Source organism: Natrix helvetica (genome assembly GCF_964273705.1).
Source record: "Natrix helvetica genome assembly, chromosome: Z".
NCBI lineage: Eukaryota > Metazoa > Chordata > Lepidosauria > Squamata > Natricidae > Natrix > Natrix helvetica.
The window spans coordinates 51,116,737-51,143,966 of NC_138554.1; the positions used below are offsets into that span (position 1 = coordinate 51,116,737).

At 38.7% G+C, this 27,230-nt stretch overlaps 1 protein-coding gene across 3 annotated transcripts; it reads left to right on the forward strand.

The window, feature by feature from the left end:
* Nucleotides 1–27,066, forward strand: CNP (2'',3''-cyclic nucleotide 3'' phosphodiesterase). 3 transcript variants are annotated; one of them, XM_081933324.1, is made up of 4 exons: nucleotides 1–134; nucleotides 13,459–14,128; nucleotides 18,781–18,923; nucleotides 21,714–27,066. In XM_081933324.1, exons 1-4 carry the CDS (start codon nucleotides 132–134, stop codon nucleotides 22,164–22,166), a joined length of 1,269 nt encoding a protein of 422 aa, XP_081789450.1. In that variant the 5' UTR covers nucleotides 1–131; the 3' UTR covers nucleotides 22,167–27,066. The 3 variants fall into 3 exon arrangements, with proteins under 3 accessions (XP_081789450.1, XP_081789452.1, XP_081789451.1); XM_081933326.1 differs by lacking the exon at nucleotides 1–134 and adding an exon at nucleotides 305–413; XM_081933325.1 differs by lacking the exon at nucleotides 1–134 and adding an exon at nucleotides 405–539.
* The last annotated feature ends 164 nt before the right edge of the window (nucleotides 27,067–27,230 follow it).

The following is a 27,230-nucleotide window of genomic DNA, read 5'->3' on the forward strand; positions in this document are numbered from 1 at the left end:
CCCATTTGGCCTTATAAAAACCGCTTCGAACGCGCTCCCTCCGCCTGAATGCAAAGAAGCCCGCCGGCGGTCTTGCAGCTGCCCAAGTGCCTGATTCCGGTACCTCGCCCCATCCGCTCGGTGGCGTTGCCATGGTGAGTTTGGGTGGTATGAATTCTGCTACTCCTGGAGCAGTGTTTCTCAATCTTGGCAGCTTTAAAATGTGTGGACTTCGCACATTGTTGGGCGGGGTAATTAGAGCCGAAGTCCATATATGTTAAAATTGTTAAGCTTGAGAAACACTGCACTGGAAAATGCCACCTCCACAGACATTTTTTGCAGGACGAATTACTGGACAGATTGCTTTCTAGAGTTATTAAATTTTTTAATCTATTGAACAGTGGGCATGAAAAGCATAGGGAACTCGAGATTCAGTGAGTATAATATAGATAAGAAGCAGTCCTGCCCTGGTCCTCGCCCGAGTGCAGTTTGTGCGAGATAATACAAGGGGTGAAACGTTTTAAACTGGAAGGGCAACGAGAAGTTTGAGGTCTGCTCTGGTGAGTAGAAGCAAGGGAGGTCCTGGATGTGCCCTGTCCTATTCAGCCCTTTGAAACTCTCTGGATCTGCATGGTTCTTCCTCCGAGAAAGAAATGGAATAATCCATTCTTCACATGCAATATGTATCTGATGGCATTTGGCTGCACACAAGCAGTGGTCTATCAGTTTCCTGCTTGGAGAAGATAGAAAATATGAACATAACTTGATCTGAATTTAAAGGGGAGGAAATATAAAGAGAGGTAATTTGAGGACAGGTATATGTCTAGGAAGAAATCCATATCCCATATTGAGAATTCCATGATCACACCTTGCTTTACTCTCTCTATATTCTGGCTGGCAGGCTTTATGTGTGATTTGTCTGTTTGCAAAAGAATATATTTTTTTTATCTAGGATGGAACTTTTGTAGTGTTTGAATATTGCAAAAATACAGCCTTAATTTGTTCGGGGGGGGGGGGTCAGTAATCACAAAATAAATTAGCTTCAAACAGATTAAGTTGGTTGATGATTGATATGCTTCATCAATTTCAGTTGATTTATAAACCCGGAGTTCTATGAAATCTGGAGTTAATGTACTCCACAAAAGCATACTCCAATCTGCTTCCAAGTGAGTGGACTTCAATTCCCCAAATTCTCAAAACTGGCTCTGCTGGCTAGACATTTTGGAAGCCCATATTCTGAAAAATATTCAAATCAGTTTATATTGATGGAAGATTTTTATTTTATTTTATAAGGTTTTTTTTTTTAAAAAAAGAACTAAGAATGCTTAGGAATTTACAAAGAATGTATGTGTATGTGTCTATGTGTGGAGTTTTGGCAAAAATTCATTCAGCTGATTTTTGAAGTGTGTACTGACATGGATTGTGTAGAGCTTATACACTCTTTTTACTAGAACCATTCCCTCATTTTTGTATTTATAAATACAAAGTAATTTATACTACAAACTAAATACAGTACATATTTTATTATCAGCCCTGTTCTAATTTCCTGATCTAGCACTCATGCCTAATTCTCTTCCCTTCCTCAGTGGAATTCAGAATAGATTATTAATGTCTCAAGTCTATGCATTTTCTGTACTTAGAATAAGTGGTGTGCAGAAGAGTACTGCTACTTTGTGCACACATTCTCTCTCTATCCACCCAGGGCTTATTGCTGCACAGATGTTGCACACTTTGGTTGAAGTTGCTTATATGGAGGTTTTTTTCTTCTTCTTTATTCATGGCTGGCACAACCCGTGTGTATTTTGAACAATCGTGGTTTCCTGTCCCACATAAACAGTTAACCACCTGTGCAAGCAGACGGTTGATATAAAAGGGGAATGCCTCTTTGTAAAGCTTCTCACACAGGGTTTTGAAACATTGCAAGGGAAATGCTTACTTTCAAAACTTTCATTATTTTTTCTTAAGATCAACCTATTTATGTTAATCCTTCATTTTATATTTGTAAAACATTAATTGGCCTTATCTTACTTCAGGCAAACAGAAAAAAAAAACTTGGCAACTTCTTGGTGCCAAAAGTCAGAAAGCTTTTCAGGGGAATTCCATTAATTCTACGTGAAACCCCATCTCTAATTCCTTTTTGTTGGAAAACCAACAATGGCAGACTCTGATTTTATTTTGCAGTTAAAATACAGGGCATTTTGATCACATACAATGAACACTCCAATAAATGGATTCAGGCAGCACAATGGTTTAAAATTGCCAGTTGTCAGGAGAGGCAGTTGCTTTTGCTTTTGCAATTGGAAAGAGCTTTGCAAGAGGTTATTGACCTTTTTAAGGTGGATAATTCTTTTATTTTTTATTTATAAAATGCCAAAATGCAAACATCAATGGGGAAAAATCCAATAATAATTGCATATTTTATAGTGATTAACATATAACTATAAAATATAAATATAAAAGAGGAAAATACCTAAAATATCTACATAATATCCATTTAGTATCAATATGGGATTCTGTTCTTAAATTTATTATTAAATCTGACCAATAAAGAAATATATTTCTTCAACTTCTTAGTTTTAGAATATTAAAAGTTTTCAAAAATAACTAACAGATTCATATTCTGAAGCCATTACTTAGTACCAGTTTCTTTACATTTATGTAAGATTGTCTGCTTTGCCAAGCCCAAGACTTAATAGAACTTAATAAAAAACAAAATTCCATAGTTTGGGAATATAATTTAACATATATATGTTTATTTCATTTCTTACCAAAAATGTATTAATATATTTGATGATTTAAAATCAGAATAAATCTATTGTTGGACAAGATCAAATCGTTTGAATTTCATAGTAATCTGGCACAAAAATCTGATATCAATCTGTTAAATGCCTAATCTTTAGAGAGGTCCAATAGACACAAATTATTTTTCTGATGGAATTTGTTTCATTCTTAAATCAAAAGTAGGCAGCTTTATGTTAGAATAACTGAACCCGTTGAGCTTCCAAGACTGAATATTCTAATATTGCCTTCACATTTCATGTATATAATGATCTTAATCATTCTGTTCTAAAATTCCATTTAAATTTAAATTACTAGTGTCATCCATCTTTTAAGGATCCAAGACTCTGAAGCTGCTAAATAATCTGTTTATTTTGCCATGAGATGTTATAGGTAAATCATATTTGGAACATAATTTCTAAAAGTCTTTAACACTTTTATAATACGATTTAATGGATTTATTTATTGTTAGCTCAGGCATTCTAGTAAAATTATTTTACAGGGTCATTTTCTTCTCTGATTCTGTATCCAAACATAGCTACTTATCTGGTAAGAACAAATATGTCAAGCAGTTTTCAAGACTAGAAACAAAAAAAAAAAACTTTTTAATATTCTTGTACCTTAAAACTGCCACCATTTCAGAGGGATGGGATTACACACTTGTTATTTAAATAGGCCAAAAAGGATAATATTCAAAAAAGTTTTGATTCCAGAAAAAAGTCAAAGTCCTGTGGTTCTGAAAATTTGGTAAGTTAAAGTTGGCTTCATCATAAGAAAACCTCAGTTTGATCAAATATATTTGAGGAACGTTGGCTTGCTTGAATTTTTTTCTCATTATAGATAGTCCTTGATTTACAAACATTCATTTAGTGACTGTTTAAAGTTACAACAGCACTGAAAATAGTGACTTGACTGTTTTTCACACACATGAAAACATCATACAGCACACACTGCATCATCCCCATGGTTGTATATGGGATCAAAATTTGAACACTTGGCAACTGGCTGGTGTTTATGAGGGTTGTAGTGTCCCAGAGATCATGAGATCACTTTTAGTGACCTAACAAGTAAAATCAATGGGGGAACCAGATTTACTTAATAATTGTTACTAACTTAACAACTGCAATGATTCACTTGGCAACTGGTAAGAAAGGTCATAAAATGGGGCAAAACTCTTGCTTAGAGTCATAAATTTTGAGCTCAGTTGTCATAAGTCAAGGACTACCTGTAATTTTTCCTTGTGAAGTAGTGACCCCTAACCTTTGGGGCACCAGGGACTGGTTCCATGGAGAGAGGTTATTCCTTGGACCAGATGGGGTGTAGTTTCATGAGCTGCCTGTATCCTGCAGAATGGGGCTTTGCCTGTTTGTGTGGCCCAGTTTCTGGCATGCTGAGGACCGGTGCTGCTCCACCAACTGAGAGTTGAGAAACCTTGTAAAGTAATACGTAACATTGGAATCTGTCTCAAAATATATATTAAGTCTAGGATGATATTCATTTTAGAATAAAATAGGATAAAGTATCTTGGAATAACAGGATAGAAAGGAACATAGGAGGTTTTTGAATCCACCCCCCCAAACTCAAGCAGGAGGCCTATACCATTCTAGACAAATGGTTGTTCAATCTCTTCTTGAAAACTTCTAGAGAGTTCACCCACACTATCTGGAGGTAAGCGGTTTTACTGATTAATTGTTCTCACTGTCAGGAAATTTCTCCCTAGTTATAGGTTGGATATCTCTTTAATGATGTTCCGCCTGTTTCTTGTTCTACCCTGAGGTGTTTTGGAGAGTTGGTTTACTTCTCTGTGAGAGCCCTTCAAATCCTCTCTTTGTTGGTCTAGATATACATAGTTCCCTAAACAATTCATGGTACCTTTCATTTTAATTACATTAATATTGCCCAAGATATTGAATGGAAGTTTTAACCACTGAGTTACATTTACGCTCAAATTATTTTGGAGACTGGGTAATTTTAAAACATCAAATGTTTCAATTGCATCTGGCTCTTGTGAAACCTGAGTGGTTGAAAGAAAATTCAGAGAAAGAAGACTCCTATAGACACATACCAGGCAGCATTAGCCAATGTGTTTTTTATTAGGAGTTATATATGATGGTGTATGTCAACACATGATATAGTAAGAAACAAAACTGTTCAGAATTGCAGATGATACCTGGAAGATAAGTCATGGCAAAATCTTTCCTTTTTTGTTCTGAAATGTTTTGTTGCTTATCCAAGTACTGTAGCTTTTTCAGTCAGACTGGAGGAGCTACTGGTACTTGGATAAGCAGTGATAAGCATCGAAAAGTCCAAAAATAAAATAAAAAAATGAAGTCCATTGTCATGTCTCAGTTTCCAGACAACTCTACTTGGATGACTGAGAATATTTATCAAGACATTGCAAGTGATAGTTTGCAATGATTGACAAAATACATTTAATTAGATGTAAGAATTAAGCAGATAATTAAATTTAGGCCATGAGATTATTTTTCAGATTTTCCATGTCTAGCTAAAAGTTGTGGTGGAAACTAAACGATAAAATGTTGGAATCTTTGATCAAACTAGCGCCGTCTCTTGTACGTGTACGTGTAGGCTGACATCTCAGCTGAAACACGTCCAAGGACGAAGGGAGTTTCAAAGGCAACATTCCATCCCTGGCCGAGATAAAGGGAGTTTTCAAAAGAAACATTTCATCCTTGGCCGCAATATCTCCGACTGTGTAACCAATGATATAGTCACGTGTAAAGTTTTACCATACATGAAATTGTATCTTTCCCTACGCTGTTCCCTTGTTTGTCTTTTGTATCCACCCATTTTTGTAACTAATAAAAGAGTTACGGAGTCAGATCTGGGCTCTCATCCCGAGAAAGTAGCCTCATCTTTCCTGATTCGGCCCCTCACGAGAAGCCCACCGGACATTCGCAATAAAAACATCTTTAAAAGTATTTTAAAACAACATTTTTACTTCTTGACTGTTTAGGAATCACATGTTATCTGCTATTTTTGAACAGTTTTCTTAAGAAAACTGAAAATTAGCCCATGGGGATTGTAATATTAAGCAGGATAAACAATAATAGATTTCAGTTTATTAGGTAAGGCTAGGCATTTGCTGCTGGTTAGATTATACCCTCTGTTTTGTCTGGGTAATAGGTGTTCATTTGCTCTTAATATCTGCTACTACACAAGAGCAGATATAAAATGAGCCAGAAATTTAATTTTAATAAAACTTTCTGTTTTTGTAACATTTAATAGAAAAATATATGTCTGTACAACAAAACTTTTTATATGTCACTGTTTTCAAATTAAAATTTGCCTTCAATTCTGTTCCAAGAAATAGACTGTGATGGAAGTTCCCCCTTATATCTGTTGATCACAGCTATGTCCATTAAGCAAGATGCTGCATGAAAGCACAGTCAGTCAGATGAGGGACAATAAAGTTGGCTGCCTTCTGCAGACATTTCAATCTGCTGAGAAGTGGAACTGAGATGCAGTGGCGTAGCGTGGGTTGTCAGCACCCGGGGCAAGGCAAGTAATTTGCGCCCCCTAAGATGTTGCGCCCGGTGCGGCCGGCCCCCCCTGCACCCCCCACGCTACGCCACTGCCCCCCTGCCAGTGCAGGGTCATCCCAGGAGCTTCCGAAGCTGAGACGGGCCAGTCTGACGCCCCAACCCTTCTCTTCTCTTCTCTTCCAATATTTGTGTTTGTTAAATGCAGTAACTTCACTTCCTAAAGTGAGTAAGAGGCTTCTTGGCATGGAGTGCGGGGAGGGGGGAGGTCCCTGCTTTTGAGGAAAGAAGGAATAGACCGACTGCCTTGTGGGGCCGGGAGGCTGGTGAGCCCCCTCCCTCCAATTGCACCGGGCAAGGGCTGCCCAGGTGCCCATCGCCACTGTTCGGAGAAGAGCGTCAGTGGCCAGGAACAAAGCAAGCCCTCCTGGCTGGCAGGCGGGGCCGGGCAGGGGCGACCCAGCAGGCTTTCTCGACCCGCCCCTTCCAGCTGGCCTGTGCGGAAGCGGGAGGCGCGGAGCAAGAGCCCGAGCCTCTGCGCCTGAAGCGGCTGCACGGCGGCTTCTTCACGGTGCCTCCCGCACACCGGGTGAGCGGACTCCGACTGCCAGGGTGCCCTTCGCGCTCCCTCGGCGGCCGGGCGGGCTGGGGTGTGTAGTCCGCGCTCACCTGCCGGGCGCCGGTGCTGTATCCAGGCAGGAGCTGCTCCCCCAGCCCACCCCGACACACACACACCGGCTGCTTCCCCCCGCGCCCCCAAGCCGCAGAAACGGCCTTCTCACCAGCTCTCCTTCCAACTGGGAAGATGCCGGAGCATCAAGGAGTTCGAGAAGCTGAACCGGATCAGAGAAGGGACCTATGGCATCGTCAGAGCTGCGAGTGCGAGCGCCCCCCCCCAGATGTTGCGCCCGGTGCGGCCGGCCCCCCCTGCACCCCCCACGCTACGCCACTGCTGAGATGTATTTTAGTTCCCCTACTGTTTAATATTTATGTAAATTCAGAGGTTTCTGTTCTTACCCAAAGAGGATTTTACCCCCTTAAGCTCAGAGACAGATATATTTGGTAGTGCTGGTTTGTGCCAAATATGCAACAATTCTCTCTCTTACACAAGTGAGCTTAAGAAAAGTTTGCAGACCTTAGCAGAATTCTTCAGGGAGGATTCTTACAATTAATTGCTCCAAGACTAAAATTATGGTTTTCCTCCGGAAGATCTAGTTGCAATAAACATCAATGGCAATAGGAATTAACAAAATAGAAGTTCTGCCTTTCAAATATTTTGGAGTAATTTTTCAAGCCATTGGAAGATGGCAGCATTTCTACCAAAATACCTACCTATAATAGTGCCAAGGCAATAACAATAGCACTTAGACTTATATACTGCCCCTTAGTGTTTTACAGCATTCTCTTGGCAGTTTACAATGCCATATATGACCCCCAACAATCTGGGTCCTCATTTTATCAGCCTCAGAAGAATGGGAGTCTCAATTAACCTTGAGTCAGGATCAAACTCCAGGTTGTGGGCAAAGTTCTGTCCACTGCACCACCAGGGCTCTTCAATTGTGGGCTTCTTTTACCCTAAAGCTGATAGATGCATACCTGCTACCATTAAACTTTTTAGCTAGATCACATGGTCTGCTAGGTAGATTGCAGATGGTCTAAAGATAGGTACCTACAGTGATTTAAAACCCCTACATGCTGTTCAATCAAGTTTGGGCAAGTACTCTTCATGTCTTATGTCTCAAATGTTGTTATACTATAAATGCTGTTATCAGTCCCATACAAAATATAGTTTTGTAAAAAAAAACACTAAACAAATTGCTAAACAAAGGAGGAGATATATCCATTTAGAAAATCCCGAAAGACAGTTTGCATAATATGAAAACCATATTTTTAATTCTATCTCATAACCTGCTAATTTTTTGAGCAAGAGCGATCTCTCTGCCTTTATATTCTGTGGAAAAAATACTGAGGGAAAATTGATAGGCAGGCACTAATGTACAAAGGAAGCACAACATATATTCAAAGTAACTATGTAACTTAAAATGTTTCTATATAGTACTAAGCAAATGAGTCAAATCGCAGTATATTTTGAAGAAATACTATCAAAATATAAAGACGTTCTATTTCAGATAATAATTTATCTTAAAATGAATGAATATTTGAATTGATCATAAGAAGTGTATTGTTTATTTTGATGGGATTGAACCATGAATAGTCTTCTCCAATTTAGAGATAAGAAAAGAAACTAAATTTATAATCCATTCAACTAGCTACACACTTATTGTTATGATTGGGGGAGGAAGGTGATAGGAGTTGGGCGTACACAATATGGTTTATGAAGTTGTTTTGACTAGAATTTAATTTATAGGACTTTAATACCACAATGAACAGATTCCACAAAACACCTTGGAATTATATCATACCTTAAAATATTTATCTATTAATTTATCTTTTTTCCAACAACGAAATTGAAAAAGCTGAGCCTAATCCATGTCCATAGTAGATGAAAAGTGTGAATGGGTAAAATACAAATAGTTCACAATATCATAGATGAGTTAACTTTCAGTATTTCTCCAGTGGAAAGTCAATACTGCAATTTGGACATTAATAATGCTACCAGCTATATAAACTTTCCTCAATCTGGTGTTTTCCAAATATATCTTCTATTCCCTTGGTAAAATAGTCTTGCTTGTGAGGATTATGGATTTGAAGTGCCATGTATTTGGAGAAATAAAATTGGAATGGGCAAACTATGTGTTTCTGTAATTATTTATGGATAATTGTACTTGATTTAAGCATCAAGAGAGATGATCAAAGATATGAATTTATATTTTTTTGTGTTATAAGTTGAGTTGACTTCTGAGAAGTAAACTCTGCTAGTAAAAAATTATTTACTTATAGTGAATGAGAATGATTTTTAATTCATTCAGTGGAGGAATTTTACCAGCTGGTAAAATATTTATTTTTTACATTACAGTGGTTAACAAAATGCAGGTAATAAAAATGTTATGGACTTATTTATAAGGCTGAAATAAAAATTATAAACACTCACAGTGAAAATTGTGTAGTGTCTAAATAAAATTTGTTTTGTTAAAGATTGAATAACAGAATAACAGAGTTTGAAGGTACCTTTGGAGGTTTTCTAATCCAATCTCCTGCTTAAGCAGGAGACCCCATACTATTCTAGACAACTGGCTGTCCAATCTCTTCTTAAAAGCCTCCAGTGTTGGAGCATCCACAGCTTCTGAAGGCAAGCTGTTTCACTGGTTAATTATTCTCACTGCTAGAAAGTTTCTCCTTAATTCCAGGTTGCTTCTCTCCTTGATTAGTTTCCATCCATTGTTTCTTGTCTTGCCTCTTGATGCTTTGGAAAATAGGTTGATCCCCTCTTCTTTCTGGGAGCCCCTCAAATATTGGAACATTGTTATCATGTCATCCCTAATCCTTTTTTTCACTAGACTATACATAACCAATTCCTGCAACCGTTCTTCATATGTTTTAGTTTCCACCCTTTAATCATCTTTGTTGCTCTGTTCTGCACTCTTTCCTGAGTCTCAGCATCTTTTTTATAATATTAGCAAAACTGGATGGCAGTATTCAAGGTGTGGTCTTACTAAAGCTTTATAAAGCAGTACTAGTACTTCACATGATCTTGATTCTATTCCCCCGTTAATGCAACCTAGGATTGCATTAGTTGTTTTGTCAACTAGGACTCCAAGACTCCCTTTTCTGTTATTTCTATTGAGCCAGGTTTCACCTAATCTGTACCTGCACATTTGGTTTTTCTTGCGTAAGTGTAAAACCTTACTTTTCTCTACATTGAATTTCTTTTTCAAGTCTGTGGCGGTCCTTCTGGATCTTATTTTGGACCCTATTTTCTGGGATATTGGTTATTCCTACCAGTTTATTGTCATCTGCAAATTTGAGGAATTCCCCTTTTATTCCCTCATCTAAATCATTTAAGAAGATATTGAGTGTACTGGACCTAAAATGGAACCTTGGGGTACCCCACTGCTTACTTCCCTCTATATAGGTATAGTTCCATTAAAAAAAAACCCAGGAACCTCCAGAATGAATGTAAAAAAACTGACAAAAGCAGTTTTGTAACAACTTATGAGAAGTCATTTAGAATAACATTTCAATGAAAGGAAACACTTGTTTTTTGTATATGTGAAGCCATATATTATTCCCCCTCTAAATGCTACTTCTCTTATTAAATCAGCTGGTGTCCTCAATTATTCCCATATTTTGCTTTGACTATGTCATCCTCCTCTTGTAAGATAAATTTACCAAATATTACAAACAAATCCAGCCTAACTGAATTTGAGAATACTCTTACGGAAAGAATTTTTCAGGCAGCTGGGCTGTGACTGAGACTGTGTGTGTTGACATCCACAAATCTGGCGAGGAAAAATAGCATAATGGGCGGCAGTATCACTGAAACTGAGAATTTATTGAATTTGAATGCCGACAAAAGGTAAGAGTTTTGATCTAAAGGGAAATATTATCTCCCATAAATTGAGCCCAAGATTTTTCACGCAAGAGCTATAAAATCAGCTTTCAAATGAGAAAACTAAATTCAGAGATTACGATGACATGGGTCTTTGTGGGGAGAAGCAGAGTAAATGATGACACACATAATTATATATAATTATAGTTTTGTTATAATTTTGTAAGAGGGTGAGTGGAACTAAGTTGCTGAGTGCTGGCTATCAGTTCCTCCATGATTGCCTATTTGTGGGATAGGCAGGGCAGGGGTGGGCTATGTGTGTGTTCCTATGTGGCACAGAATGGAACAAATTGTTCCCCTGGAAATGAATCCAAGTCCTCCTCTTAAGACAGGCTTGTGTGGTACTATTGTGTGCGTCTCCTCCCACCTGTTTTAACACAAGCTTGCATTATTTCAGTTCCATTGCAAAACAATTTGTACTTGCAGTGGTTTCTCCTCCCCTTCCATTAGTGTTACTTTGTTTTGTCTTTAAAAAAAAACCTATGGTAATTCTGTTCCTCAGACAGTTGGCTTTTTAAATAATATGGCAGTAGTATTTCAAATGCTACTCCAAAACAGCATAATCTTCACTGTGGTTTGGAACTCAGAGTAGATAGTAACATAGATTTTATTGTAATTTATTTTTTAATTTCATAGAGATTTGGGGCCAATGTCCCTTCCCTCTTGCTCTTCCCCCCTCCCTCCCTTTCTTTTTTCTTCCTTCCTTCCCCCCATTCCCTTCCTTTCCCTTCCCAATTGTCAGCCTTTTTAAAGTTCTCATTTTAAAGTATTTTCTGTCCCCTTTATTATTTTCTGATACAAAATTAAGAATTTGATACACTTTAAAAATACTTTTAATAAAAATAATAAAACTTGTTTCTTTTAAATGACAATGAATCAACATACAATAAAAGCGATGCCTTCTAATAATTTCAGATATATGCTGCCTTTCTTTTCCTTTCTTAAGCATTTTGTTCAGTTTAAATGTTATTGTTGATCCAGTATCATCTCAGAAGCTCAGAGCAGGTAGTCTTTGACCTAAAACAGTTCATTTAATGACTGAAATTACAACAGCACTGAAAAAAAGTAACATGAAGGTTTTTCACACTTATGACAATTGCAGCATCTCCATGGTCATGTGATCAAAATTTGGATACCTGGCAACTGGCTCATATTTATGATGGTTGCAGTATGCTGGAGGTCATGTGATAATATTTTACAACCCACTGATGAGCAAACTCAACAGGGAAGCAAAATTCACTTAACAACTGTGTTATTAAAGCGATTCACTTAACAACTGTGGCAAGAAAGATTGTAAGAGGGGACAAATGTCTCACTTAGCAAATTTGGAGCTCAGTTGTGGTCGTAAGTCAAGAATTACCTGTACAAGAGGTACAGATGGTAGATGGTAGCTAAGTTATTTTCTTTTTAATAAGCAACAAAAGAGCTCACTGGAGAAAATGAATGTAGCAAATTTATAATGTATGTATGTATGTATGTGTGCGCTTGCGCATATGTATGTATGTATGTGCTGGTCTTGTTGTATTCGGGTCTTTTCCCGTGTAAGATTGAGATTGTCTTGGCAACGTTTCAGCGAGGTCTCACTTGCCATCTTCAGGCTGGTGTTTTTGGCTTAAAGTGTGGTCGGAGCTGCCGTCTTTCTATAAATCTTGGTGGAGGTGTGTGGAGTGCTGGTTTTGTTTCAGTAAGTGGATTGATTAGCTGTGTGGTTGTATCATTATTGGTAGATTGGTGCTGATTGGTGCTGGCTGTGTGTCCGTTGTTGTTTTGTGTTGTAACAGCCTGGGTGGTGGGTGGGGCTCTTTTGTTGACTAGGGCTGGTTTCCAACATTGCCAAGACAATCTCAATCTTACATGGGAAAAGACCCAAATACAACAAGACCATCATACCTACACCTGTGAAAATCTACGAAAATATATATATATTAGTATATTTAGTATATTTTATATATGCAGTCCTCAACCTATGACTGACTTTGCTTGTCAGAAGGGATCAAAGAGAGATGCAAAAAGAGATCACATGACCCTGGGACATTGCAGCTGTCATAAATATGAATCAGTTGCCAAGTGTCTGGATTTTGATCACATATTCCTCGGGGATGCTGCAACGGTGTAAGCATGAAAAATGGTCATAAGTCACTTTTTTCAGTGCTGTTGTAACTTTGAATGATGACTAAGTGAACTGTTGTAAGTTGAGGGCTGAACTTCATACGAAGTATATACAGAATTGGGCAAGCCCCAGTCTTACAAGACAATAAACCTTCCACAGCACAGCACAAGTTGGCTAGACGAATTGAACTGCAGACCTTATAACCTTCTACTAGCCAATGGATAGATAGTTATACTGGTAGTGAAAAAAGAAGGACACCAGACTGGGAAAGGTAGGTCCAGAATTTTGCTACAACTGACTGAAAGGGCTGCCACTTCTGGAATGCACTGGGCTCTTCTCTGACATAATAGTGCCATTTAAAAGCCATCACTAGGCCATTTGTGCTCATCTGAATAACCAGCAGCAAGAGGAGCAATAACAAAAAAAAAAAGAAAGAAAAAGAAATCCCCCCCTTCAGTTGAGATTGAAAACAGTGGCCTATTATTAAGGAGAAATGATGGTATCTCTCTCTGGAATGTTCCAATTGAATCACACAATTATTCTTTCTTTCTTTCCCTCTCTCTCCTTTTTGATTTCAGAACAAAGGCTTCGCCCGGAAGAGCCACGTGTTCCTGCCAAAGATTTTTAAGAAAATGTCCTCCAAGCCGAAGGAGCACCCTGAGAGTTTGCAGTTCCCCTTTTTGGATGATGATGAAACGATTACCACTATTCAGGAATCAAAAACTTTTTTTGTTCTCCGAGGTTTACCAGGCAGTGGAAAATCTACCTTGGCACAGGCCATCCAAGACAAGTATAAGGATGTTTGCAAAATCATTTCGGTTGACCACTACAAAATCCAGCCTGCTATCAGGAGTGCTATTCCTGATGATTACAGCAAGGTGGATGAGGATCTAGCTGACTATTGCAAGCGTGACATCAACGTGGTGGTGGTAGACGACACCCACCATGAACGGGAGCGGCTAGAGCAGCTTTTTGACATTGCAGACAAATACCGCTACAAAGTCATCATTGTGGAGCCCAAAACCTCATGGAAAATGGATTGCTTGCAGCTCAAGGATAAGAATCAATGGAAACTTTCAGCTGATGATCTAAAGAAATTGAAGCCCAGTTTAGAAAAGGATTTCCTCCCCTTGTATTATGGATGGTTTTTAAGCAAAAGGAGCTCAGAGAGCTTGAGGAAGACCGGGCAGGCATTTTTGGATGAGCTTGCTAATATTAAAGCCTTCAAAAAAGAGTCCAATAAATACTGTGGGTGCTTTCCCCCTCCCCCGCTTTTTTATTTATAGAAAATTGGCTGCCTACTAACATATGTATAATCCTTTTAATGCTTCTCAGGCTTTGCTAATATGCTCTCTAACATAATTTGCTGAAGCATCCTTAAACCTCATTTTAGAAGCAAAAAAAAAAAAAAAAACCATTCCATGCTAATTTTTTAGTTTCTATGATGAATCTGGGAAACCTAGGAATATTGTTTCAATTTATTTATTTATTTATTTATTACTTGAACTTATTAGTCGCCCCCTCTCCCCACAGGGACTCGGGGCGACGTACAAAGGTATTATATAGCGTATAGAGGAGGTAAGAATAAATAAATAAGTTACAATACTTAAAAAGTTAAAACCCCAGTGAAATTGACCCTTAAAAACTAAAATTACAATTAAAAATGCCCTGGGCTGGGGAGGTTGTAGAGTTATGCCAGGTCAGCTAGTCGAAACAGGTAGGTTTTCAGCTTCATACGGAAGGAGCGAAGGTCGGTTGTAGTTCTGATGTCTGGGGGGAGGTCATTCCAAAGGGTGGGGCCCACTACAGAGAAGGCCCTACTTCTGGGCGCTGCCCTCTGGCACTCTCTGGAGGACGGCACCCGGAGTAGTCCCTCTCTGTGTGAGTGGACGGGTCGCAGGGATGTATGGGGCAGGACGCGATCCCGCAGGTAACTAGGCCCTGTGCCATGGAGCGCTTTGAAGGTGGTAACCAGTACCTTGAAGCGCACCCGGTAGACCACAGGAAGCCAGTGCAGCTCGCGCAGGATAGGTGTTATATGGGAGAACCTCGATCTCCCTATAATTACCCGCGCGGCTGCATTCTGGACCAACTGCAGTCTCCGGGTGCACCTCAAGGGGAGCCCCATGTAGAGAGCATTACAGTAGTCCAGGCGAGACGTCACCAGCGCGTGAGTGACTGTACGCAAGGCCTCCCGGTCCAAAAGGGGCCGCAACTGGCGCACCAGGCGAACCTGGTGGAACGCCCCTCTCGCCACGGCTGTCACATGATCTTCCATAGACAGCCGGGCATCAAGGAGGACGCCCAAATTGCGTGCCCCTTCCACCGGGGCTAATTGATCATCTCCGATGGTCAGCGATGGCATATGCTGGTTGAACCGGGAAGCCGGAAGCCACAGCCACTCTGTCTTGGAGGGGTTGAGCCTGAGCCTGTTGTCATCCATCCAGACCCGTACGGCTTCCAGACATCGGGACATCACTTCAACAGCCTCGTTGGGGTGGTTTGGGGTGGAAATGTACAGCTGAGTGTCATCAGCATACAGATGGTATCCCACCCCAAAACCACGGATGATCTCACCCAGCGGCTTCATATATATGTTGAACAGGAGAGGCGAGAGGATCGAGCCCTGTGGGACCCCACAGATAAGGGGCCTCGCGGTCGACCTCTCCTCTCCTGCCAACACACATTGCGTCCGGCCAGAGAGGTAGGAGCGGAACCATCGTAATACGGTGCCCCCGACCCCCAACCCCTCCAGACGGCGCAATAGGATACCATGGTCGATGGTATCGAAGGCCGCCGAGAGGTCTAATAGGACAAGGATGGAGGAACAACCCCCATCCTTTGCCCTCCAGAGATCATCCACCAACGCGACCAAGGCTGTCTCCGTGCTGTGACCGGGCCGGAAGCCGGACTGGCGCGGGTCTAGATAATCAGCTTCTTCTAGGTGACGCGGAAACTGCTGAGCCACCACACTCTCAACAACCTTCGCTAAGAAAGGAAGGTTGGAGACAGGACGGTAATTTGCTAGCTCCGTTGAGTCCAGATTTCCTTTTGTATTCCACACTGCTTTCTCAAAATTGTCACTAGATAATTAATGAACCTCCCAGGAGAAAGCAAGATCTATCACATAAGCCATTTTTTTAAAAAAAAGATCATTCTTCGAAAAATATTTTGGTAAAGGGCAAATGCACATCTTCCCAACATTCTGTTTGCTTTAAAATAAATAGCTGATTTTTATGTGTTTTCCAATGATGCACCAAATAATACTGTGAGTTCTTGCATATTCCTATCCTAATTTCTGGATTCATCCTCCGTCATTCTATTCCCTTACTTGACTACCATCTGTTTCTATGCACTGAAAACTCATAATGTATTTTCATTTCTACATACGCTTCTGCATTCTAGTATCCCTAAGAATCACTAAATACAAACTGTTCTCCAAGCTCTAGAATTTTGTCTTCCAGATGTTGCCCACAAGTTCTTTGAACTCCATAAAATCATCGTGACAACCTTCTTTGTCTATTCCACTTGCAGGAACCTTTGTTCTTACTTACAGTCTTGGATCTAATACCATATAGCTAGTAGATCCTCATAAACCTGTAGATATAGCAGATCTGCTAAATAACATCCATGCCAGTTCTGTTTTAAGGATTTGGTCTTCCTGACCAGAATATGCTGGAATTGTAGACTTCTTCAGCCTGTTGCTTTCTAGATGACTTGAACTAGAGTTCCATTATTCTCAACCTGGCTTAATATCAATTAATCACATTTTTAAATTGCCTATCTCAGAGAAAAACTCTGAGCACTATACAACAAAATATTGCTAAATATTTTTAAACTCTGCATAAAATTTTAAGTAGACAAGTGATGCTAAAAATTAATTTAAAGGCATAGGGAGGGTTTTTGAGGCACTAGCCAAGCCCATGGCTATGTGTGCTGCTCTCCTTGCTAGAGGCAAGATCCCAGAGCCACATTTCCACATCTTTACAGAAAGCCAAGAGAGTGTTGGCACACTTCAATGGGGGGAGGGGGAGAGTTTTATTTTAATATAATACAGCATATTTAGAGGCAGCTGAATTAGGGAAGTCTAACTTGAAAGGGACATGGTGGCTCAGTAGCTAAGACACTGAAGTTGTCGATCAGAAAGGTCGGCAGTTCGGTGGTTCGAATCCCTAGCGTCGTGTAATGGAGTGAGCTCCTGTTACTTGTCCCAGCTTCTGCCAACCTAGCAGTTCGAAAGCACGTAAAAAAAGGAAGTAGAAAAATAGGAACCACCTTTGATGGGACACAGCATTCCGTGAGCCTTCAGTGTTTAGTCGTACTGGCCACATGACTACAGACACGTCTTCAGAAAGTGCTGACTCTTTGGCTTTGAAACTGAGATGAGCACCACCCCTAGAGTCGGGGATGAGTAGCACATATGTGCGAGGGAAACCTTTACCTTTAACTTGAAATATCTTATCTTCCTTCTGTGCCAAACTATAAATGCAAGCAACATAGTAGTAAGCAAAAGATAGATGATACTCCCATCATTTCTTCCAACCATCAGAGTAAACTGTTTAAAAGTATTTCAAGAGCACTAGCTTAAAGAAGGCTGCAATTGACTAAATGTCATTACCTTCATTATGCATATAGTATTCATTCTCCAGTACTTCACAGTTCTTTGGCTAATATAGAAAAGCAAAACACTTTATTTTTGAAACAGATTTAAGAGAGACTTCCAATACTAGGAGAGATTAATTTTCTGACCTGCCACACAGAAGCTGTGTGCCATTTAACATACATACCTGTGTGCGGTCTCTGTTAATAAGTCACTCCCCTCTTCATTTTATTTGTTTAAACTGGAGGATTAAGCTGGTTTAAATACTTTTAAAACTTTTGTTTCTGTAAAAGCTGAGCTTTGTGAATGCTAAATTGTGCCTTTTCTGTGAATGTTTCTGCATAAGCAGTAACAATTCTACCCTAAAGCTCTCATTTTCCATCATTATTCATCCTTGGAATTTGACTTGAAAATATTATCACCTATCCCCCCCCCCCCCAAACTAACAAAACTAAACATATCAAATGTAATCTACACCAAATATATAACCATATTCCTATGCCAAATTTGGCTATGTTTGTAAGCCAAGTAATTTCAAAAGTCATTTCTAAATTCCTTCTATATGGCTGTTGTTAGTTTCCGCAATATTAGTTTAAAAGGCTGTAGGTGTTGGGGAGATAGCAAGTAAATTAAATCAAAATTAGGTTTTAGCCTAATGTTTTTCAAGCTTTTTCAAAAAGAATGCTGGTTGGGGAATTCTGGGAGTTGTACTCCATACATCTTAAAGTTGCCAAGTTTGCTTAACAGTGGCCTAAGCTTAATGGCCAGTTAAAGATTAAAGAGAATCATGTGTCCTTCCAATTATGGTAGTAATGAATGTTGCGAAAGATGGGAACTGAGAGTTCTTTAAATAGCAGCCTCTTCCTAATAATGGAAGGCAAGTAGTGTTGGGTAAATTTGCCATATCATATTGCTTTTATTTCATTTCCAGAACAGTCATTCCCAATTAGGTGCCTTCAGATAATGTTGGATTGTAATTCCTATAATCCAGCACTAGTGTGGGGAATGCTACACGGGGAGGTAGGAAATGCACAGCAAGAAAATGGAGGATGCAGACATTGTTATGCCACTTGGGGAATAAAATGCTCAGTAGTGTTGAATGAAATTACGTATCTTTTTTATATGTAAACTCCATGGGCATTTTTGGCAAGAGTTCTCATCTCAAATGGAAATATTTCTTATCTTGTACCATGATCTATCTTGCCAACTAATATTGCAAAAATAGTGTGAGGGGAAAAGTGCATTTAAAGAAAACCATGAATCTGAAACACTGAGGCTTGTTCTCTTTGTTGTTTTACAGTTGGGCAGCCCGCTGAAGAACCCAAACTGAAAATTGATCTGACCAGCTACTTTGTGAAAAGGCCTCCAGGGGTTTTGCACTGCACAACTAAATTCACTGACTTTGGGAAGGCTCCAGGAGCAGATGATTATGCACAACAAGATGTGAGTATTTTTCTTTTTATTCTGATGGAAACATGATAGCATGTAAAGTAATTTTTCAAGCTGATTTTATGTGGGAAAAGTCCAACTTCCTCACTTTCTCTGAACTATTTTAAGAGAGAGAAATAGCATATTTTCAAAGGACTCTGAATGCCCCTCCCATTTAAAATTAATATTATCAGCATTTCATGCACTAGGTAAGATATATTTTCTTAAAAATAATAATTGGTATAAACTTGAAAAAAACATAGTTCACTTTACTTCCTAAAAATTATTACCAGAAATAAAGAATAATATACATGGTACTGTAGAATCTCTCCTTTAAAATTTCCTGTATTTAAATTACTCATTATAGAAACATTCATTTTATAATAGATCAATTTTATTATGTAAATATTTTTGTTTTCAATTTTAGATTTTATTAATTGGAACCTTCCTTGAACATATTTACATAAAACATATATGTGACTATTCTTTGAGCAAATTTAGTCAGGGTAACAATATGTATGCGCTATGAGAAAATGAGAGGGAGACATACTTTTAAGAAACTCTTTGAGCATCCATTCATATGCCTCAAAGTATTATCACCCAATGGAGTTGAGTTACTTTTCATCTTATTCCCTAGTTCCTCAGCTGTGGTCCATTCTAACCTAGAATAGATATCTGCCAAGTGATCCAGTTTAGATAGTCCAGATTGGGACAGAAAACTATTTTGGGAAGATTATAGGTTTGACGAAATCCATCATTAAAAAAACCAAAAACATGCTCCTGAAAGTTTTAGTGGAAGCAGTTTACAGTTTAGGCGTTGCTTTATGCCTGAAACAGCAGAGACATGCCAGTTGCCTGGGCTTATTTTGCCCAAATGATGGAATCCTGGGTGGAGTTGGGTCAAGGGAGGTGGCAGCACTCAGTATATCCTCGTGCCAAGTCTTAAGTGTTATCTGGAGTTTGGGTGGTGCAGCTAAGCAAAGTCCACATTCTACATTTTCCAACTTGTTTCTTGCTCCAGAAAAAGTCATTTCCCATAGCAATCTGATGTTTATTTTCATTACATCAAGCAATAATATTGTGATATCCTATTCAGATTCTTGTATTTTACAGAGGTCATAGGCTTGACCTTGAATAAAGGTGTCCAGAAAAGGAAAACTGTGTTTAGCAGTTTCACTATATATTTAGAGATTAATGGTTTAATCCAGGGTTCCCCAACCCCTGGGCTATGGACTGGCACTTGGCCACAACCTGCCAGAAACTGGGCTGCAGAAGTGACAGAAACCCCATACGAATATGTAGGGGATGCAGGCAGCACGCAAAACCATGCCACCACACATCCCGGCCCATGGAAAAATTGCTCTCCATGAAACCAGTTCCTGGCTCCCAAAAGGTTGGGGGGCGCTGGTTTAAACTTTGATTGTGCACAGGACATATATTGTTTGGGGCCTAATTATTTTAAATTTATAACCTTTTCACTCTGGAACTCAAGAGAGCCCATGTAGCTTTTCCTTCTGCCTATAATTCTGTGAGATATGTTGGATTAAGAGTGTGACTGATCAAAAATAATTATTTATAATGTCTTTGTTAAGAGTGGAGCTGACCCTGTCTCCCTGCACCTAGTCCAGCATGTTAACTGCTACACCACAGTAGCTTTGTTCTGTTGAAACTATCCCTTTTGGTAATAGACTTTTAAGGGCAGCTTAATCTGAGTATTTCCTTATTGCAAGCATTCTGACGAATGCAGCTAGAAGGCATTATGTTGCTTGCCATAAAGTTTTCATGCCCAATTGAAGGTGCTAGTGAACACTTAAGTAGCACACCTGTAACTTCATCAGCCAAAATGTGACTGACTGATTTTCATTTTGGCCAATTATGTGAACCCACTATATATGGCCTACTTAAAAAAAACACTCCATTATTCAGCAACATACAGTATTATAGCGTCTTGCATTGCCAATGAAAGGGCTATCTCTCCCCTATGAAAGAGAAAGGGCTTTTTTCATGGAGGCCCCAGAGGGGAGACTCCTAATGATGAAATGAGAATATCCCAAGTGTGGAATATTTTATGCACAGGTGTACATTTAGGGGAATAACTTATTTGATACAAATCAAATATCTGCTTAAGTATTTTAATTTAGTTCATTTGTTGTCATTTTTACTGTGTCACTTCTTTTGACCATCAGTGTTTACTTTTACCTCATATTTTACAAGTCATGCATTTTATGCTCCTGCCCTCTTCCCATATCTAAAGACAATTTAGACATAAATAATAGCATGGAATGTTTAGATAAAGTTAACATGAGGGGCTGGTAATGTTTCTGAATTTCATAGTTCATAGGCAAATATACACATTCCAGAATAATCCTGCAGGATCCAATCTGGGCCTGTCACCGTCACCAGAGGTTTAGTCTTCTGAGCTTTTGGACTCTTGCTGGAGTCCATCTTCAGGGAACTTCTCCCTACCAGAATGTGTCACATGTCTACATGAATGTGTCCACACATTCTGATAGAGAGGATTTCCTTGAAGATGCATGAGTCTGAAGTCAAACTCTGGTCCTGTTGTTCCACTCAGATTGGATATTTTTTTTAAATACCCAAATCTTACAACCCTAATCCAGCCCTCTTCAATATAGAACATTAATGACATTTGAACTACATCCCTGGCTGGGCTGGTGGGAATCCAGAGAGAGAGAGAGTCCTGATTTGAAGGTGTTAGGTGTGTGTGTGGGGGAGAGGGGGGGCGGCCAGGTTAATCTGAGTTGAATACACAGCTTTTCTTAAGAGAAGTCATTTCTTTTGCAGATTGTGAAGACTTCTTATGGAAAATCTTTTTTCCTGACCATATCTGCTCTATTCATCACCCCAAGAACTGCTGGTGCTCGTGTGGAAATGAGCGAGCAGCAAATGCTTCTATGGCCCGGAGATGTGGATGTGCTACAGCCAGCAGTCAGCCTCCCAAAAGGCAGCCGAGCCCACATCACTCTGGGTTGTGCCAGTGGGGTAGAAGCTGTCCAAACTGGCCTTGACCTCCTTGAATTTGCAAAACTGGAAAAGGCAGGGAACAAAGGCGAGGAGGTTGGGGAGATTGGTGGTGGAAAACTTTTTTCCTTTGGGAATGGAATGTGGATGCTTTTGCTTTCAAAAAAGATTGAGGTGAGAGCTATCTTTGGTGGCTACTATGGAAAGGGAAAACTGGTGCCAACTCAAGGAGGTAGCAAACGGGTATCACCCTTTAATTCCTGTATCATCATCTAAGGGCTCTCGTGGTGTCTGCAGTCTTGTTTTCACATGGTATAATATGTAATCTTTTATAAACTCTTCCCCATCACAACACAAATGATAGCATCCTACAACTAAAGCAATTTCTTAATTCTAGTGATGTCCTTTTTAAAGGAGTATTTCTTGACCTTCAGAGGCCTGGATTCCTCAGATGGGAAACAGCACTTTTTTATACTTTTAAAATTAATACAACTGAATATATTCCAGCCTTTTGAGGTTTCCTTTTCTTAATATATAGCTTTTACAAGTTTGCCAGAACTGGGTCTGTTCCTGTGCTGTAAATCTACCTGGTCCCTTATAGCAACATTACTGTTACAGCAGGAGAGGGAAGCTGATTGTACCACTTCAGAGCAGAGGGAAAGCATAAGGGGCAAATAGAACCACCTTTTCTCAATGATTCCTCACATAAAAATTCCCTGAGTAGAAAACGAATACTATAGGTAACCATAAAGGCAGAACTTTACACCAGTGGTTCTCAACCTTCCCAATGCCACGACCCTTTAATAGAGTTCCTCATGTTGTGGTGACCCCCCCAACCATAAAATTGGTGTCTTGGTTCCCAAGACCATTGAAAATATGTGTTTTCTGATGGTCTTAGGCAACCCGTGTGAAAGGGTTGTTTGACCCCCAAAGGGGTCCCGACCCACAGGTTGAGAACCACTGCTTTTTCAGCAAAAGTATTGGGGGGATATTTGAAAGTGCATGACCACCCCTTTTGTATCCTCATATAATCTTTTCATTTGAATTCAAATTCAGGGTAAATTTAGAAAGTTTGGATCAATTATACCTCTGACCGTAGTCTGAAAACACCACAACAAAGTTAAGTGAATATGGTATTGCAAAATATTAGACTTAAAATGTTCAGACTCACTTCCCAAGTTAGCTACAGAGTAACTAGTTGGATTCAAGGAATCTCTTCTCAGTTGAGATTCAGAATCAAGGGTGGCCATCTGTAATCAATCTCAGCTTGATGTGAAGGGAAACATGTTACCTTTCTGGTTTGCAGTTGAATAGTCAAAGGATTTGCTTCTAAAATGAAGAATAAGTCCTCACTGTTTTGGTTGAGCATAGTAAGATCTTGCTAGTTAGTATTTCTAAGCAAGTATCAGCTGTCTTTTCCCAGATTTTTTTTAATGGGAAGTGTGACTCCTCCCCTGCCTTGCAATTTTGTGAGTTTTTGAAACATATGTCAAACATTAACAGAGGCCTATGCTTTAATGAAAAGATCTTCTTAATGTGCAACTCATGGTTTCATAATGTCTTAGTTTTGTGCCAGTCTGTGATGTTGCTATTGTATAGGTTATAGCTCACTGAATGCTGCCACATTAAATACTGTTGCCTGCAGCCCCTCCAGCATTTCCTCTTGTACAGACCTTTAAGGGATTTATATTTTTCTTATCTATCATCTTAGTTCTGAAGCATGGGCGTCTACTAACAGGAATGTAGAACTAGAGAATAGGAATCTGCCTTGCAGTCTCTTAGTTTGTTGTCCATTCTGTCTTATAGTGTTTTAAATGACAGGCATTAGATTTTCAGTAGAGATCTTTATATGTTGTCTGATTAAGATATCAATAAATTACATTTCAACCATTGCCCTTGAAAATCAGGGACTAAGATTGCCCTGTACTTTCAGATCAGTTTTTTAAAATAAGGATATTTGAACTGGTGCATTATCCAATAGCAAAATTAGTTACATTAGTTATATAGACTGGATCTGAATTTGCTGCAATTGAATCAAATTATAAGAGTTGCCCAAAGTATTGTATCTGAGAAAAATATCTGGGTATAGAGGGAGACACAAGTAAGGATATATCTATGATTTTAATTGCATTGGATAAGTAATCCATCAGAGCTTTAAATTTTATGAAAACAGTGCAGTAAAATATGTATCAATGAACAAGTATTTTAGACAATAGATGGTGTGTTCAATGCTTTGATATACAGCTTTGTTTTCTGAAGAATATATTCATGGTGCAATCAAAATGCATATAAACTTAGAAGTAAATCCTTCAAAGTTCAAAGAGGTATATTCTAAGGTAAATATACAAATTCCCTAACATGTTATTTATATATACTGATTCTAACTTCTATCAACCTTAGCCAGCATCATTGTTGTCCCTGCTGTCAATGACTGTTGTGAAAGTTGAAGTTCAAAGCACCCAGTACTTGAAACTACGCAACATTTCAAAGCATACTTCAAGGAAGAAACTAACATTTTAAAACTTACAATTTATGTGTTTTTTATTTTATAACATATTTATATGCAGTATGGCATGAGTTAAACTCTAAAAATAAGGAGAAGCCAAACATGTTCTAATTTCAGTTGAACCACATCCCTTTGAGTGGCATATATTTTGTGTACACAACTGATTTAAGTTCCCCCAAGTAAGTCTAGTTGAACACATAGCCCACTTACTTTCCTTTGAGTAGGATCTGTATAAATAGTATGTTAGCAACCAAAGTGTTGTCTAGATTATAGCTATCTTTCACACCATCTATTGCAAAGCTGGGCAATAGATACCTGAACTAATCCCCAATTTTGAGTTGGTTTATTCGTAACATGATGGTTAGTCCTTCCCTTTAACAAACATAATTTAATCTCATTGAACATGACCCTTGTTTTGAGAAAAAATCTCCAAGGCCAGCTTTTGCAAATTTGATGCCCTTCAATTAGGTTGAATGACAGTGTTGTTCATTCATAATCAATTATCTTCGTTGTGAATGATTTTAAGACAGGTTAATTTGGGACTATAGGTAATCAAACATATGACGAGAACATTGGACTAGGGCAGATTTTTTTTAACCATCAATGTGAATACAATGACAATAATAGTTGTCTTATGTAATTCCTGGTTATGCTTTTGATATGCTCACATTCAATATGCTCTAGATGGGAGCTAGTTTAAAATGGGAGCTGGTTAACCTATTATACAATGAAAGCTATGAAATAAGTTACAAAACATACATCACTTGAAACTTAGAATTATAAACATCCAATATATAAAGTAAGATAGGTAGATGGTTGGGTCATTTACTTTTCTTGAATGCTTAGCTATACAAGAAAAAGCTGGTTGTGCTATTGCTCAGGAAACAATATAACTTGCATTTGCAAAATATTTGTGTCATTTCTTAAATATTTGTTGTTTAAACATCAAATTACTGTTAATACAACTCAAATATGGTCAAAGCTTTTTAAAAAACCTGTAAGAAAGTAGCACATTTCAATGGTTTTGAATGATGTAACTTGAAACAATAATTCTTGTTCTGCTTTACAAAATACTTAAGATTCATAGTGACTGTAAAATACACTGAAATAAATATTAACATGCAGAAAATGTTTGTGTTGATATTTACACTAGGCTGATTGATATGGAACTCTTTACTCAAGCCTTTGCTAATCTGAAGTTTCAGATTATATGCAGAGAAGAGATTGGGCTTTTTCATAGGTCTATAGGTGAAGGACTGAAATTAGGTACAGGTGTTAACTGTAGTTTACCACCAGTCATTTCGTCTTATGAAAGATGCTTATGGATGCTGCTCTGGAAGTGCTCCATGAGTCTCCAGGTGACCCCAAAGCGAAACAGCCATGCACAGGAAGAGAGCCAGAGCACTTCTAAAGCAGCTATAGGAGGCAAGAAAAACACACGGCTCCTTTAAGGATTCCAAGATAAATAATTCAAATACAGATCTGTGCTTTGTGAAGCACTTTTTTAAAAAAGAAATTGAACAGTCCTACTATATGATCAAAACCTGTGGTTCTCTTCTCAGTTTTAACATTGGTAGTCTTCCTGTCTACTTCTCTTGTTATCAAAAAACAAACAAGCTACAATTTAACACTGACTACCACAGATTTTTGGATTTCCCCCCTCCCAATTATTCAATCCAGCATCATGCCTCCCACACTCACAGTCTCAGCAGTGTCTACTCAGTTCAAAGAAGCATAAGTCACCAGTGAGATCTGGAGTGTTTATTTTTTGTACATCATATACATTTTATAATAAAGTTAATATCAATTGCATATGGGTGTGCTTCAGTCTGGTTCAAAATTCTGCATATAAACACATTATGAATCCTGCTTAATGAACAGTCACCACTTTTTGTTTAAATAATCTTCACCTTAGATAAGTGAAAAGATTGAAGTGGGGCACTATGGCTATCCATGTGTCTGAAACTATCCACAGGAGAGAGTAAAGGGGACAGGATGCTGTTTTAAAAATAGAACATGCAACAGATGTATTATTAAGAAGTCTAGAATGGTATGCTATCAATTCCTTGCCAAACAGCCTTTCTTCAGGTGGCTTGAACCTGAAGTTTACCTGCCTGGTCTACCTGTCTTCTGCTCAGGCATTGCTTGTAAATGTAACTGTACAGCAAAGAGGACACTGCATGCAAGAACATCTGTTCAAGTGTACAGGAAAATAGGCAAAAATGGCAAGTTTCCCTAAAATATGCTGCTTTTTGATCTACATCACCAAAGAAATTGTCTCATGCATTACTACATGAGAAAAGTCTTGGCTCTTAATTCTCTGCTTAGAGATTTTGTGTACACATAGGATGGGAGAAAGTGGTACTTTTAAGTGGTTAAGTGATATTATTTAAGATTGCCAGCAATATATGCCTTCCTCTATGGCAAGCTAACTAGCAGTAAAAAGAATGTTCGAGACCCTCTCTATACCTATTCTTTATTCTCAGAGAGTTTCCATAAGGATAATACCAAAAAAGTAATGTATCATTTCACCTTGTTATGATCACTGCAACATTCTGACAATGTATATCTTTATAGGTACACTCCAAGCCTCAGACAGATAATTAATTCTTTGCTTGTCCGTCACGCATAGTTTTTGGTACCTCTTAAAAATAGCTTGGCTAATTTATTACTAGGGTGGAGAATTTCTAAAACATGTTATACATGGCCTAATATATAATGCAAACGTATCTGAACATCTTTTAATGACTGCAATGAGAAGAATTGTAGATAATAAAAAAAAGGTAGAAAGGCAAAGTAATACAGCATTCATCACTTTTTAGGTTGCAATCAGT

Coding starts and splice junctions, on each gene's coding strand:
- CNP (XM_081933324.1), top strand. Junction 14,129..18,780: donor AAAAGAGTCCAATAAATACT/GTGGGTGCTTTC, acceptor GTTGTTTTACAG/TTGGGCAGCCCGCTGAAGAA. Junction 18,924..21,713: donor ATGATTATGCACAACAAGAT/GTGAGTATTTTT, acceptor TTTCTTTTGCAG/ATTGTGAAGACTTCTTATGG.